The 14,164-nt window shown below is 50.6% G+C and overlaps 2 protein-coding genes and 1 long non-coding RNA gene across 4 annotated transcripts in view; all 3 read left to right on the plus strand.

Annotated features, from left to right (window-relative positions):
- Window positions 1-915: 915 nt before the first annotated feature.
- On the plus strand, window positions 916-8,737 carry GBGT1 (globoside alpha-1,3-N-acetylgalactosaminyltransferase 1 (FORS blood group)). Of its 2 annotated transcripts, XM_053962196.1 has the most exons (7): window positions 916-948; window positions 1,493-1,608; window positions 2,388-2,450; window positions 3,635-3,685; window positions 3,785-3,820; window positions 5,771-5,905; window positions 7,033-8,737. In XM_053962196.1, the coding sequence occupies exons 2-7, from the start codon at window positions 1,544-1,546 to the stop codon at window positions 7,715-7,717; spliced, it is 1,035 nt and encodes a 344-aa protein (XP_053818171.1). In that variant the 5' UTR covers window positions 916-948; window positions 1,493-1,543; the 3' UTR covers window positions 7,718-8,737. The 2 variants fall into 2 exon arrangements, with proteins under 2 accessions (XP_053818171.1, XP_053818170.1); XM_053962195.1 differs by lacking the exon at window positions 916-948 and having other exon boundaries at window positions 1,408-1,608.
- Window positions 8,738-8,899: 162 nt separating this feature from the next.
- LOC128798352 (uncharacterized) lies at window positions 8,900-10,327 on the plus strand. The gene is made up of 4 exons (XR_008434406.1): window positions 8,900-8,985; window positions 9,254-9,313; window positions 9,410-9,521; window positions 10,166-10,327. It is a non-coding gene; the product is annotated as an uncharacterized LOC128798352 (long non-coding RNA).
- Window positions 10,328-13,110: 2,783 nt separating this feature from the next.
- The window catches only part of RALGDS (ral guanine nucleotide dissociation stimulator), a 57,194-nt gene continuing 56,140 nt past the window's right edge, over window positions 13,111-14,164 (plus strand). The window contains exon 1 of the mRNA XM_053961858.1: window positions 13,111-13,234. Coding sequence (XP_053817833.1) covers window positions 13,217-13,234 — 18 coding nt within the window. The 5' untranslated portion in view covers window positions 13,111-13,216. The remainder of the gene's footprint in view (window positions 13,235-14,164) is intronic.

Genomic DNA, 14,164 nt, shown 5'->3' on the forward strand with positions numbered 1-14,164 from the left:
ACTGGCACAGGAACGAGATGAAGCTGGTCAAAGCACAGAACAACTGCCTGAGGGGGAAGGCTGTTTGTGCTCCTTTCTGTGTTTGTGGAGCTGCAGCATTTTTAGGCAAGAATCCAGAACTGCTCAGCGTGAATCCATGAAGGCTTTAAGTGGTGGAAGGCCTTAAGATATATATTTATATAGATGCACACACATACATTCATATATGTTATATATATATAGTTAGTCATTATTTTTAAGTAGGATTTTGTGATGCTTCCTGGTGAAAGCTAATTAGATCCTCTCAGAGGAAAGTGAGGGAGAAGCACCAGAGAGGATTTCTGTGTGACACAGTAAAGCAGATTAAAGAACTTTTTGCCACTTGTCTTTTTCCAGCCAAAGAAATTAAAGCAGGAAAGTCACTCCTGCCTGTTCAGATCCATTGACACTGTCCTGTGCCTCACCAAGGGCCAGTGATGATCTCTGGGATTACTTCAGCACCCTCCAAGAAGCATCATGTACCACTTCCTCCCCTTAGTATAAATGCTACCATCTTTGTAAATGCTTGATAAACAGCCTTTTTCTCATTTTACTTTTTTTTTTCCTTCTCTGCAGGCTCCAATGGCATTCTAGAAAGTAGAAAGCTGTAACTGGAAATACATCTGGTCCCTCCAGCCAGCCTGGAAGAGCTCTTGGTGTGGAGGATTGGGTCCTGAGGAAGCAGGAGAACATGGGTTGGGTCCTGAGGAAGCAGCAGTGAGATGGAAACCCACGAGCCTGATCCACAGCTCCCTGCTGCTGTCCTTACTGATGATGATAATGAAAGAATAACAATTAATGTGCTTGTAGCCCCTTTGGAGACCTCACACAAATGCATTTTGTGTTCCTCACAGGGACCAGCCAAAGTTCACACTCTGGGCAACTTTGCTTCCCTGTGAGCAGAAAAAGAGATTGATTTGAGCTTTTTAGGTAGGACAGGTGGGCTTGGGAAAGTTGATTTTCATGGCTGTTGTAGAGGGAATAATTTCCTTGGTTTAACCTTTACCCAGGGTGCATTAGGATTGTGAAATGTTCCTTTGCTGGTCTCACACCTCAGTGTACCTTTCCTTCAGGCACCTTTGCAGGGAGTGCCCCTGCTGGTTACTGGACTGGGAAAGGTGGAGTTAATCAGCCCAGCTGATAACTGTGTTAGCTCTCTGATAGGACAGGAGTGGGTGATTTGATTCAATTGCAAAGGGTGCGTGCTTGAGGTGAAAAAGTGGATTCAGATCAGAAGGGCTCCCCATGTGCTAGAGCTGGGGTTAAAGCTCCCTGGAATGAAGAATTTGCTCAGACATTTTACAGATTCTGCCTCAGTGTCCTGGCTCTTACAGTCTGATGCCTTCTGTGTTTATCACTTCAGAAAGACTGAAAGAGAAGCTACCAAGAAGCTTCATCCTCCTCTGAGGAAATGACCAATTTCTCTCAGAGTGAGGTACTTCCAGCCTCTTCCCTTTATGTTTGTCCTTTGCAGAGTGAAAGCTGCTGGAGTTGAGAAGTTGCCCTTCCTTCTCCTCTAGAAGAGATGATTTCCAGGAAAGTGCTGCTGGGATCTCTTGTCTGCCTGGGTGCTGTTGCTGCAGTTATCTGGTAAGCATTTGCTGCCCAGCTGGGTCATACCTAAAACATCCTGTGTAGATCCTGTGGTAAAACTCCTAGAACACAAAAATAAAAGGCTGTGCATTTTATGGGAAGCCCCTCTTCGAGCTGTAAGAAAGAGCAGCAATTTGTGTAATAGATAAAGGAGCACTGGTAGAGGGAGAAGGCCCTAAGGGAAAGAGGAAAAAAGAGCAATTGGGTCCAAATCAGGCTGGTAACACCATAGTGACTCGCAAACAGATGCTTGAGTATGGAATATCCCAGTTACATTTCAGCTCAGGCCTTAACAGAGGTGATTATCTGTCCCTTCACACAGTCCAAACTCACTCCAGTGTCACCAGGGACAGCTTTGTAACTGTCAGACATCACAGCTTTCAAACACTGAGAATTTTGTAACTGAATATTCTGACAACTGTGTATGACTTATAGATTCTCTAGAGCAAACTCAAACATCATTGGAAGGGAGTCTGAGATAAGGCATTTCTGTTAAGTATTAAAATATTAATTACTAAATTATTCTGATTTATTGCATTTTTATGATGTTGTAATTTGCTGTACTTTCACCTTGTGGGTAGCTGCATTTTGCCTCAGCAGCAGGACATTGTGTTAAAATGTGAACACAGCAGATCCTACACTAATTAATAAAGTAGATATGGAGTTAGCCAGAGTTACCTCTCAAAATCTTTGCCAGGTCCTTGGGTGATCTTGGAAAATCCTATGAAGGTTTCCTTCAACATTTCCTAGCTTAAAACATTTCTTTGCTCTCACAGGGCTGTAGCTGGGAGTGGAAAAGTGCACTACCTGCCTTACTACCTTCCCTGCCCTGAAATCTTGTAAGTATTTTGTTCTGTGCCTAATGACTAACACGGATCATTGTTGCAGTCCTGCTCTTCGCTGACAGCACAAACAGTGATTAACAGGCGGCTTGTTCTTTATTTATGAAGCTGCAATTAGTCACTCTCTTAAAGCAAAAAGCTAACAATGCTGTTGGGGCCTGCCTGCCCTGCAGGACAGCTCTGGGTCTCACAGGTGAGGGAGGCTTTGTTTGTTGTGGGTCCCAGAGCCCAGGACTAAAAGGTTAATGCAGCTTCCTTATCAGGGTGTAATCACGCACCTGCACTTGCACAACTGTGCTCTAAGTGTCCACTCACTAGACAGAGACACCTAAACCAGAGAGGGGAGATGAGCAGGCACAGGAGGAGCTCTGGCACAGTCAGGAACAACCCCCCAGTTCTCATCAGGCTCCTGTTCTTGTCTCTGAGATCTGTGCTCTGCCCCCACTCCATGGATGTGGTTGTGCCGTGGCAGCACTTGAGCTCTGAGCTCTAAACAAATGAAGGGGAGCTGCTTTCTGAGCTTGTACCTGACCTAGCCTGGGTGCCAAGAGCTCTCCCAGAGCTGCACAGGAGAGAATTGACACTGTGCAGGGGCCAGGGCCATGGCCCCAGTGACCTCCTCACTGCCACATTGCACCAGAGCTGGGACATGACAAGCTCTGGCTTTTCCCATGACCTACTGTTCTTGCAAAAACTAAACCAAGCCATGCAAATAGGAAAAAAAAAAAAAGATGTTTCACAGAGGTATTTCTGATTATTCCAGCCCATTCCAAACCATTGTGTCTGGTCAGGTGCTTATTTCTCTGAATGTTGTTGGAAATTTGGTTATTTCAGGTAGTTCGGCCCTCCAGGTGACCAGGAACAGTTTTGCAGAGCATGGAGCACATACATGACCATTGCTGACAGTCCCACATGGATTTTGACCCCTAAACCCTGATTTCCCCTCAGATGGGACTGCTGCCAGCACCTCTCTGTGTGTTCTGTCCCAAAGCTGTCCCTTGCCTGGCAGCCCTGGAGGTGTGTGCAGGTGATGCCTAACCCTGGCCAGGCAGGGCAGTGTCCACAGCAGCTGGGGCTGGATTTGGACAGCTGGCAGTGCAGCAGCAGGTCCTGAAGCCCAACTTGGTTGATATTTTTAGAAGAGCATAACAATCCCTTTCTTTTCCCACCCCATCATGCAGCTCCATGAAACTCCAATATACAGAAGAGAAGCTAATCCAGCTTTTCCCCCAGTAAGTACTGGCTTTTTATCTCCTGACCTTTAAACTGCTGTTCCTCTCTTTCCAGGCATATTCATGTATTATTCAATGGATATTTCTTCCTTTTTACAGATTATTTTATCAGCAGCCAAGAGTGCTGGCGCCAAAGTAAGTTTCTTTGTTTGAACTTTGTTTCTGCTGAGTGTGGTTTGGGCACTTTGCAGCACTCACAGTTCCAGAGTCCTGGGGCACACTGAGCAGGACCTTGTTCCATGAGAACCCAACCACAGGGGTGTGTCAGCAGCTGCCTGTGCTGCTCTAAGGCTGGGCTTGGTTACTGCACACTTATTAACACACTTCCTGTTAATTCCCAATTATCACATTAGCACACACGCGCTCTGTCGTGGCCAGGAGCTCTTTTTGAGGTGGCAGATCTGTAATATCTGTAAGTGGGAAATACCTTCTGGAGCTGTGCTGTAGCTGGAAGCAGCTGTGGGAGAGCTTTGAACCCATTTCAGGGCAACATAAAGCAGGTGCTCTGTGTGACCTCCAGCAAACACAGCCAGATCTCTGAGACACAGCCAAAGCAGGGAGTTTAAGGGAAGATTTGGGACAGCAGCTCTAAGAAGTGGCTTGGACAAGCTCTCTGTGCAGCTCAGGTTGTTACAGCCTCCTTTGGCCTTTTATCTGGAGCAGTTCAACAACCACATTCTTTAGCATGTTAATAAACACACCCTGATGGCACACACACACACACATATATATATTATTTCCCCCACATATTCAGGATGTGCTCAGCCTGAACATTTCTTCCATATTGGAATAAATTTCAGTGCTAAATCAGCTGGAATATACTGGGCTAAACAAGGGGAGAATCTCAAAGCTTTTCATGCTCTGTGTCTTCTGGAGGGAGTTCACTGGCACTGAGAGGATGACCATGACTCACTGGGGAACCCAGGGCAGCCCTTTAAAATCAAATTTACAAAGCTTAGAGAAGGGAGCGTGCCTGTTTCCTCCTCTCTCCTATAAAAAGGATCATCAACCCAGAAACAGGACAGATCAGTTAGTACATTTTCTCCAACCCAAATTCTTCTCCCTGTATAATTTAATCTTTCAATCACAGGCATTGCTGCAGGAAGGAGTGAAACTGTTATTCTTGTATCCTCTCAGACTGAGACTATTAGATCTGGCTTGGAGGATGTGATTGGATCTGCTGCCTGAAGCACCAGGCTGCTCCCCACAGCTCCCCCAGTCTGGTTCTGGTGCTGTTTTTGCCTTGGGACTGTGTCAGGTGGGAGCCTGGCAGCCCCCAAGTGTGGCCACGGTGCTGTGTGTGACAAATTTCATTAGCAGAGTGCTCCAGCTCCTGGTCTGGAGCAAATGTGAGCAGGCTGGGGTGAGTTCCACCATAAATGCCACCTCCTTTTAAAATCAGAAAGGTAAGAGTGAAACACTGAAAACAAAGCAGCAAATTGAAACAGCATTGCAGAGCTGTAATAGGGCAGAATCAGTCTCTGCTGCATTTATATTCAGTATTTCCACTTCCCTCACTGGAGATTAAGGATTTTTTTCTAACTTTGTTAGAAAAAATTTGAATGCTGGCTCACATACAGCATTTTAAATTATATCTGAATGTGTTGGAGCTATATATAAATCCTGGAAAAATAAGCTGTCATGCTGCAAGCTGTGTTTTAATAACACAGCAATGGGGTATTTTTAATAATAATTTTCATATTATTATTACTTGTGTTTTAATCTGCATGTAGCAATCTGCATCAGGCTGATAGCAAATAGGCACAGCTTCCCATTCTGAGAGTTCAGTGGTCATTAAACTCTCCTCAGCAGAAAAGTCCTTAAATGAGATTTTAGCAGATCCTCAGGTTTTTGCTGATGTGTTAAGTGCTTAATTTCAGCCCAGGAATTGAAATATCCATGCTCTGTAACCTCAAAGAAGAGTGCAGAGAGAAAATATCTGAGGCTAATACCCTCCATGGTGAATTAATGCTGATTCACACACTCCTCTAGCTGCCTTTTTGTGCTTCTTTCCCATTTACTGGCCTCAAAACCAACAGGAACAGTTACATTTCATTTACATTTCTGTTTTTTTTCCCCTTTCAGGCGCCAGGATGTGCTGACAGTCACACCATGGCTGGCCCCCATCGTCTGGGAAGGGACTTTTGATCCTGAGATCCTGGACAGTGCCTACAGACCCCTGAACCTCACCATAGGGGTGACAGCCTTTGCTGTTGGAAAGTAAGGGAAGCACTCAGTGGACACAGCTCTTGGGGTGATGCCCTTCCTCTGTGGGAAGATGATTTTCCTGAAATTTGTCCCAGTTTACAGGGGGGTTTGTGCCCATGTAGTGTGTCTGTAATCACACGAGCCCACAGGATGACAACACTTGAGGTACCTGAGGTGTGGGCAGTGTTTTTTAAGAATTAGCAGGTGCCTTGGGAATTAGAGCTGGTCAAAATGGGGATAATCCACTTATTCCTTGTCCTCCACTACCCCTGTTGTATGTGTGGTGTGTGGATTCTTGCAGTGATAATCACTGAACTCTCCTTACTCCTTGTCTTGCATTTTCTAATGTGAGAATTAGAGAATTCTCTTCATAATCCACCACGCAGCCCCTTGGAATCCCAGAATGGTTTGGGTTGGAAGGGACCTTAAAATTCATCTCCTTCCACCCCCTGCCATGGCAGAGACACCTTCCACTAGACCAGGTTGCATCAACCTGTCCTTGGGCACCTCCCAAGGGATGGGACAGCCACAGCTTCTCTGGGCACCCTGTGCCAGGACTCCCCACCCTCACAGGGAAGAATTCCCAAAATCTGTTCTAACCCTGCCCTCCTCCAGCTGAAGGCCATTCCCCTGATGCCTTGTGCAGGCTGACCTAGAACAGAGACTAGATGGAGCTAAAGAATAAAGTAGGTGTTTATTAAGAGGCCTCAATGGATCCACCTTGGGCAGCACAACCCAAAATGGCCACTAAAAAAGGACAACAGGTCACGGGGTCTCTCACTTTTATAAGTTTTGGACCATTTGCATATTGGAGTTAATTGTCCAATTACAGCTTTAGGTTATGAAGTCCCATCCTGCTTGTTTTTCTCTCTTCATTCCATGTTGTTTGTGCTCTTGGGCCTGAGGTTTGGATCATTTGTCCTTGGTCCCCAGCTGGAGCAGGAATTGTTTTGTTTCCTTGCTCTGTGCAGAGAGCTCTGAAGCCCAGACCCACACACTAAAGCAGCACAGAATCTGAAAAATAGAAAACCTAAAAGCTGAGGCATCACCCCTTTCCTGTATCACTCCACACCTTTGCAAAAGGTCCCCAGCAAGGCCCTCCTTGTCCCTGCTGTGCCCCACGGGCTGTGTCTGCTCAGGTACTCGAGGTTCGCGCGTCGCTTCCTGGACTCGGCGGAGCAGCACTTCATGCGGGGCTACCGGGTGAACTATTACATCTTCACAGACAGCCCCGCCAGCATCCCCCAGATCCAGCTGCAGCCGGGGCGCAGGCTTGTCACCGTCCCCATGCAGAAATTCTCCAGCTGGCAGGAGATCTCCATGCGCAGGATGGAGGCCATCAACCAGCACGTGGCCAAGGAGAGCCATGGCGAGGTGCACTACCTCTTCTGCCTGGACATCGACATGGTGTTCCACAGCCCCTGGGGCCCCGAGACCCTGGGGGACACGGTGGCAGCCATCCACCCCGGCTACTTCGATGTCCCACGAGAGCAGTTCCCGTATGAGAGGAGGAGCTCCTCAGCAGCCTTCATCCCTAAGGGAGAAGGGGATTTCTACTACGGAGGGGCCGTGTTTGGAGGCTTGGTCAAGAAAGTCTATGAGTTCACCAAGATGTGCCACATGACCATCCTGGCAGACAAAGCCAACGGGATCATGGCAGCCTGGCAGGAGGAGAGTCACCTCAACAGGCACTTCTTGTCACACAAACCCTCCAAGCTGCTTTCTCCAGAGTACATATGGGATGACAGGAAGCCCAAGCCCCCCGAAATCCGCCTCATTCGTTTTTCCACAGTGAATAAGAACTACAAAGAGGTCCGAAACTGACCATCCCTGCAGAGAGATCCCCCATGCAACCAAAGCCACCAAAATTAGCTCCTCCAGAATGTGCCCCACCTTGAATTTTTGTTCCTGGTAGGAGCAAAAACCGGGAAGGGGATGTGTGGATAGTTCCTTTGGAGAACAGAGTCTAAATGCATTTCAGAAGCAGCAGCCAAAGTGCGGGTGAGACTGAAAAGGTTTCTGGATTCCCACTCTTTGTAAATACATCCTGCTTGAGGCTGTAGCACACAAAAAAGCATCCACAGGGACAGTTATCCAATGCATGGCTGTAGTTACCTTTGACGAGTGTTTTCCTGAGGCCTGGTGGAAATTTAACAAGATCAAAATGGTATTTGACGTTCCTGTGGAGGAGAAGACCTTGGGTTTTGGTTAAGACCTTTTCACTTAAAAAAAAAAAGAACATTGCAGGGCAATAAATTTTCCTGAATTGTGATTTAAACTAATGCCTTTTGTCAGAATCAGGAGGAAACTTGCACTCGGAGCTCGTTATCCCTGAGTGGTGTGCAGCAGGATTTCTTGGACCTTCTCAGCAGAGAGCTGGTGCCAGGCATTGCCCGTAAGAGCCCTGGTCTGACAGGACAAACAGTGTGAACTCATCTAGCAGTTATCTCCCAGATTCCAGTCTGTGCTTTGGAGACCCAAGTTTAGACAGAGCTGGCACAGCTCAGAGCAGACTGAACTTCTTCGGCTTTATTTCAATCACAGATGTGCTCTGAACCTTTTCCCTGGGTCACATGTCTCTGTGGATCATGTAATCTTTTCCAACACAGAAAATCTGTTTTTGAGATGTTCATGTTCCTCTCCATTGCTTCAGCCCTTTCCAATTTTTCTAAGCTCTGTGAAATAAATTGGCGAGAAGCTGCTGGAGCTGACAGCACGAGCTGATGCCTTTCCAGCAAGCAGGATGAGTTCATTCCATAATGAAATGCTCTGGAGAAGCTGGGAGTTCAGCGTGGAGCTGGAAGTGGGCTGGGGTTAATGTTTTCTCTCTTTGGATGTGCTGAGGAGCTGAACCAGGCGTTTAGAGCCTGGCAGCTCCCTCGGGTGAGCATGGGGGAGCGTGGCTGGCAGCTGAGGTCACAGGTGCCACCTCCCTTGTCACAGCAGGGCTGCCATAAACATCATCTCCCTCTGCTACCGAAGGGCTGAGCACGTCTGTCAGTCCCTGTTCTCTCCGAGGGAGCAGGAGAGAGGCCACGGGAGCTGCGGGGAGCGGCAGCGCTCAGCGGGGAGAGGAGGAGCAGGGTGAAAGGGTGAACGGGCTGTTTCTAAGGGAACAGCTTGGGGGGGGGGGAAGGAAAAAAAGAAAAAAAGAGGGAAAAAAAGCTCGTTTGGCAGAGAGAGGGAAAATAGGGAAGAGGTGCCTGACTGTTCCTGCTTCCCTTCACATGAGAAAATTGCTGTATGGCAGCGAATCAAGTATTCAAAGCTTTAGGGCCCCACCACTGATTGCAGATGACTTAACGAGCCATTTCAGTCCTGTGAGCAGGCTGGAAATGGCACTTGCCACTGTCATTGCAGGCATTTCATCTTCCAGAAGACTAATTAGAGAAGCTTTCACGGACCCATAATATAGATAAGGTACCTGAAATACCTCCAGCCCCAAAGCCCCAGTGGCAGCTGGGTTGGCTGATTTGTGCTTAATCCAGCAAAAGGTCTTTATTACATTTTCTCCAGACTGTTCTTAGTGATGTGGTGCAGGAGGAAGATGCCCCTTTACGTAACTAAACCAGAACTGAAACCCCTGCTCTGATGTTGGGTAACCAGGCACCTCACCTAAGCCAAAATGGTGAGGAAAAATACTTATCCAAATATTTCCAGAAACATACATTTCCAACCAGCCCAGGATTAATATTGTCTGTTTCTTATTTGTTAAATGAGTTAGTGCCTCCAGGCCACGCTGAAACTGGGTTCTCATTATGCTAATTATACATATATGCATATGGATTCTTTACCAGCCAGAAGGAACTGTCCAGTCCAGCCAGATAATTTTATCTCCTGGTGTCAGTATGTGTCTGGGCTGGGCTAGACCTCGTAGAAAAGTACTCAGATTCCAAGAAAAACGTGAAGTTCCATAGCAGCCACAAATCCATAGATCAGCTGTGGCAATGGCCAATTCCCCTTATGCCTTAATTCTGCTGGAAACTGCTCTGGGTTTGCAGCCAGCTCTGGGTTTGTGGCTTCATTCTGCCACATTAATTATTGGATTCCTGTGCAGATACTCATAAATCCTCGGTGAGAGGAAGTTCTGCAGCACAAATGATGGGTGATAGAGGGTGGTCTGTGTTTCTGGGGTACCTGTTTTGAACAAATTGTGAAGGGCTTGGTCTGAGCTCTGCATCTGAGCTGCCTTTTGGCCGAATCCTCAGCCCTCTGATTGACACCAGAATGGCCTGGTTTGTGCTGTGCCAAACATGTTTGTTTTCCTGGCAGGCCTGCAGCTTCTCCCCAGAGGAATGGCTTGTGTTGTGCGACACAGTTCTGCTCCACGGGGCTGTGGTTTGAAGCAGTACCTACAAACTCCCAGTGCCTCCAGGGAGGAGGAGAATATCTGCAGAAAAAAACCCCACAGCGCTGTGTGGGAGATGCTCCCTGAATCAGCTCGTGCCCTCCTGTAATTAATGAAAGGCTGGACTTCTGTTGTCATCTCCTGCTGATTAATCCCCTTCCCCCAGCAGCAGCAGCCAGCTTTCCTTCTCCCAGTTTGGATTGTGCAGCTTGTGTGCACTGTTGGAGCTTCTCCAGGACTTGCTTTCTGATGTGCTTTCCCCACCCACACCCAGTGCACAGTGGGGAAACTGAGGCACGTGGTAGGAAGGCAGCAGAGTGTCACTCTCACCATGGGGGACAATTTGTCTTACCTGTTCTTGTGCCAGAGGAATTTGGACTTAGAAATGCAGGGAAGTGCATGAAAACTGAATCACCACATGTAAATAAACCCCACTGCCTGGGGATGTGATTGTGCTCTCAAGGTATTTCCCACTGAAGCCCTTAACCCAGCCTCAGAGCAGCAGCTTGTTGCCTTCCCAAGGGCCCCTTTTTCCCTCCATCCCTTTCTGCTCGGCTGGAACAGACTCATCATTCATAGTCCCTCTAATTTAAGCACCCATCTGACAGGCTGTTTCTTTCCTTCTCCCTGCTGCTGTCTTGCCCAGTGCATCCACCCCCAAAGGGCAAATTTCTCTGTGTGATGTGAAACAGGAACTTCCAGCACTGAATATGATTTGTGCTGGGGCCAGGCTCTGATCCTCTCATTCTCCCCACTGATAGGACAAGAATCATTTCCACTTAGCCAGATTAGGATTCTTTTCCTCTCTGGTTTGGTTTTCCCATAACCCTCCCACAGGTGATGTTCCCTGACAGTTTTGACCAGAAATGTCATTTTGTACCACACAGCAGCAGTCATGGAAGGACTGGCTTAGTCAAACCTTCTGTGGGTGAGATCTGTGGCTGTGGGGCACGGAAATGAGATGATCAAAGGGGATGAGGAGGGGTAAGAACATCAGTTACACATTCCCTGCACAAAACCAGCTTGTGCAAAAGCCACGTGCATCCGGCTGGCTTCATGCAGCTGGTGGTGGAAAGGGGCTGGAAGGCTGGGAGCGACCTGCCAGGGCTGCTGGGTTCACTCCCCTGCCCTTTGTGTCACCTGTTCAGCTTTTTGAGGGAGGGACTGTCTCCGTCTCTTGTTCTGTGTTTGCACGCAGTGGGGTTTTGCTCTAATCTCAAAGGGCAGCTCTGAGCACCAAGGTTATTATTTTGTCACTTGAATCCCACCTGCTCCGCTTCACCTCCTGCCCCAGCAAGTCCCCGTGGGACCCCAGGGGTGACACAGAGCAACAGCTGCTCTCCAGGTGGAGTGACAGTGGCAGTGACAGGCCGCTCTGGGGACAGCAGGAACTGGAGAAGGAGTTACAGGAGTGGGTTGGGTTGTACTTTACTCACGGTAAATCCCCAACCTTGGAGTTCTGCTCCACACAATCAAATGATTTAGGGAAGCATCACTAGAAAAACCCATCTGAAGAGTGACATTTGAATGTCTGCCTGCCCACCAGACTCCCTCCTTTCTCCACGAGTGTTGCTGCACTGACGTGACTTTTCCTGTGTATATTTAGCTTAAACATAGATCCACCAAATGTCGCTGTTTTGTGTAAAACTAGTGTAAACCCTTATGAGTAGAAAGGCAGTTTTAACCACAAATCTCCACTGCTTGTATCCCCACATCATCTCCCTGCTTCCCTGCTGAACCTTTAGCCAATTTAAAGCGAGCCAGATGAGTACAAATGACATTTAAAAAGTGCTTCATTCTGGTGGTGGTTTTTAGTGAGCTTTGCCAGCAGCAAATCACATCGTTCTAGACCTTTTGACGTGCGTGTTTTTCTCGCTGTTTTTCTCACTGACACCGTTACTATAATTAGAACGATGTTGCTCTGTAGCAGCATCTAGTGCCAGAGGCAGAGCCCTGGCAGCACCTTTTCCTTTCCTGGCTGCGCTCCCCGGCCAGAGCTGCTGGTTCAGCTGGCCCGGAGCCACGGAGGAGCGGGACGGGCAGGTGCGGTGGGCTGTGCTCGCTCCCGCTGTGACCCTGCACAAAGCGGGGCGGCTGCTGGGGCCGGCGCGGGGTGTTGATGCCCAGGAGCCGCCCTGCAGCGGCTGGGAGCACTCGGCCATGGACGGACGCAGCCTTCTCCCGGCTCCTTCTCCTCCTGCCACCGCTGTAATGGCTCATGTCATCGGCCTCATGATGACAAACGACGGGGACCGGAGCCGCTCTGTTTCCAGGGCAACCCCGCTGGCTCCCCAGCTCCCGCACAGACCGTGCGCCCGCGGCTCCGGCAGCGCTGCCCGGGGGTCCCCCCGTGCCCCGTTTCGGTGCCGGGCTCAGCGGAGATGAGCAGCCGGAGGTCCGTGTGGTGCCCTGGCTCCCTGCCCCGGCCTCTCCTCCTGAGCGGGACAGCCCGGGGGGGTCCCGGGGGTTCTCTCTCAGCCACGACCCCAAGCTCCTCTCCTGTTTGTACCCGCACGCAGCGCCGCGCCGTCCCCGCTCCCCAGCCACAGCGCCCGCTCCCCCGGCGGGGTCTGCACGGTGCCTTCGCACGGCTCCTGCCAGCCCCCGTCATCCCCGGGGGTAAACACACCCCAAAGAGCGAAGCGGCGCCGCGGGGCCCCCCGGAGCGGTGCCCGTGCGGCTGCCCCCGCTGCAGACGCGCACCCCCCTCCCGGGAACGGGGCCGGGCGGAGCCGGGAGCCGCCCCCTCCCCGCCGGCAGCGGCGCCCGCCCCGCTCCCGCCCCGCGCTCGGCTCTCCCGGCCGCGCTCGGCGCTGGCGGCTCGGCGGGGGCGGCGGGGGCAGCGGGGGCCCATGGCCGGCTCGGAGCATCGCCCCCGGCCGCCGGGCAGCGCGGCGGGGCCCTGAGCGCGGCCCCGGCACCCGCAGCGGGGCCAGCGGCTCTCGGCGCGGCGCTGGGGCTATGAGCGGGGCACGATGATGATCGACAGCCAGGTGAGTGCGCGGGGCAGCCGCCGGCTCGGTGCCCCCGAACTGCCCCGGCCCGGTGCGCTGCTGCCGGGCTCGGTCCCCTGCAGAACCCTCGCTGCGCGGGGCTCAGGGCGGCCCACGCGTGTCCGCGGCGGGTGACTGATGGGTGCGCGGTGCCGCGGAGCCGGGGGGCTCTGGCGGGGCTTGCTGGGGTCTGTAGCCGCAGGTGTCCGTCCCTTGCTGCCTGCTGGGGCCGGGGTCACTGTACGTGTCTGCAGCGGGGGCTTTGGAGGAGGAGACGCAGCAGCTTTGCCGGGGGAGTGCGGGGAAGTCTGTTTTTCAATTTTTTTTTTTTTTCTTAATTTTTTCGCTTTCTGTTTGTAAAATGGTTAATGCGGCTGGGAGAAGAGGAGCTGAAGGATGGGGAGCGAAAGGGACACGGTGTGGGACGGGGTCTGAGGGCGCTGCGATGCTGCAGCAGCCGCTGTGCTGCGATGCTGCTGGCAGGCTGGCGCTGCTGCGTGCTCTTCCAAGCCGGGGCCGGCTCTCCTGGCACCGCTCAGGCCAAGGGGCATCAGCAGGTCCCTTGTCTCTGCCTAGCGTGTTTATGAGGCCAAAGAAGCTAAATCGAGCCGCGGTGGGCTAAAGCTCTGCGCTCCCAAACCCCCTGGTGCTTTTGGGGTAGGGGAGGATGAAGCAAAGGTATGAAATTTGGGGGTGGAACCAGAACATGACTCTGGGTTTGGTCCTGATGTTCCTCTGATTTTTTACTTTCTCTTCTTCTTCTTCTGTTTGATCCCAACCCTGGGAAGGGGGGGCTGTGCTGCTGCCCTTGGGGGGGTGCTGGGAACGTAAGTGGGCAGCAATGGCTCCTTGGAGACCAGGAATGAATAAAGGGAAGGGCTGATGCTGTGCTGGAGAAGTGGGCTGGGATCCATTTTTGGACTGGAAAAT

The sequence above is a fragment of the Vidua chalybeata genome, chromosome 21 (assembly GCF_026979565.1).
Source record: "Vidua chalybeata isolate OUT-0048 chromosome 21, bVidCha1 merged haplotype, whole genome shotgun sequence".
Classification (NCBI taxonomy): Eukaryota; Metazoa; Chordata; class Aves; order Passeriformes; family Viduidae; genus Vidua; species Vidua chalybeata.

Excerpts from the sequence above, each read along its gene's own strand:
- GBGT1 (XM_053962196.1), top strand. The coding sequence starts at position 1,544 with ATGATTTCCAGGAAAGTGCTGCTGGGATCTCTTGTCTGCCTGGGTGCT. Across the intron at positions 2,451-3,634 it reads CTTCCCTGCCCTGAAATCTT|CTCCATGAAACTCCAATATA; the intron begins GTAAGTATTTTG and ends CCCATCATGCAG. Across the intron at positions 3,821-5,770 it reads CCAAGAGTGCTGGCGCCAAA|GCGCCAGGATGTGCTGACAG; the intron begins GTAAGTTTCTTT and ends TTCCCCTTTCAG.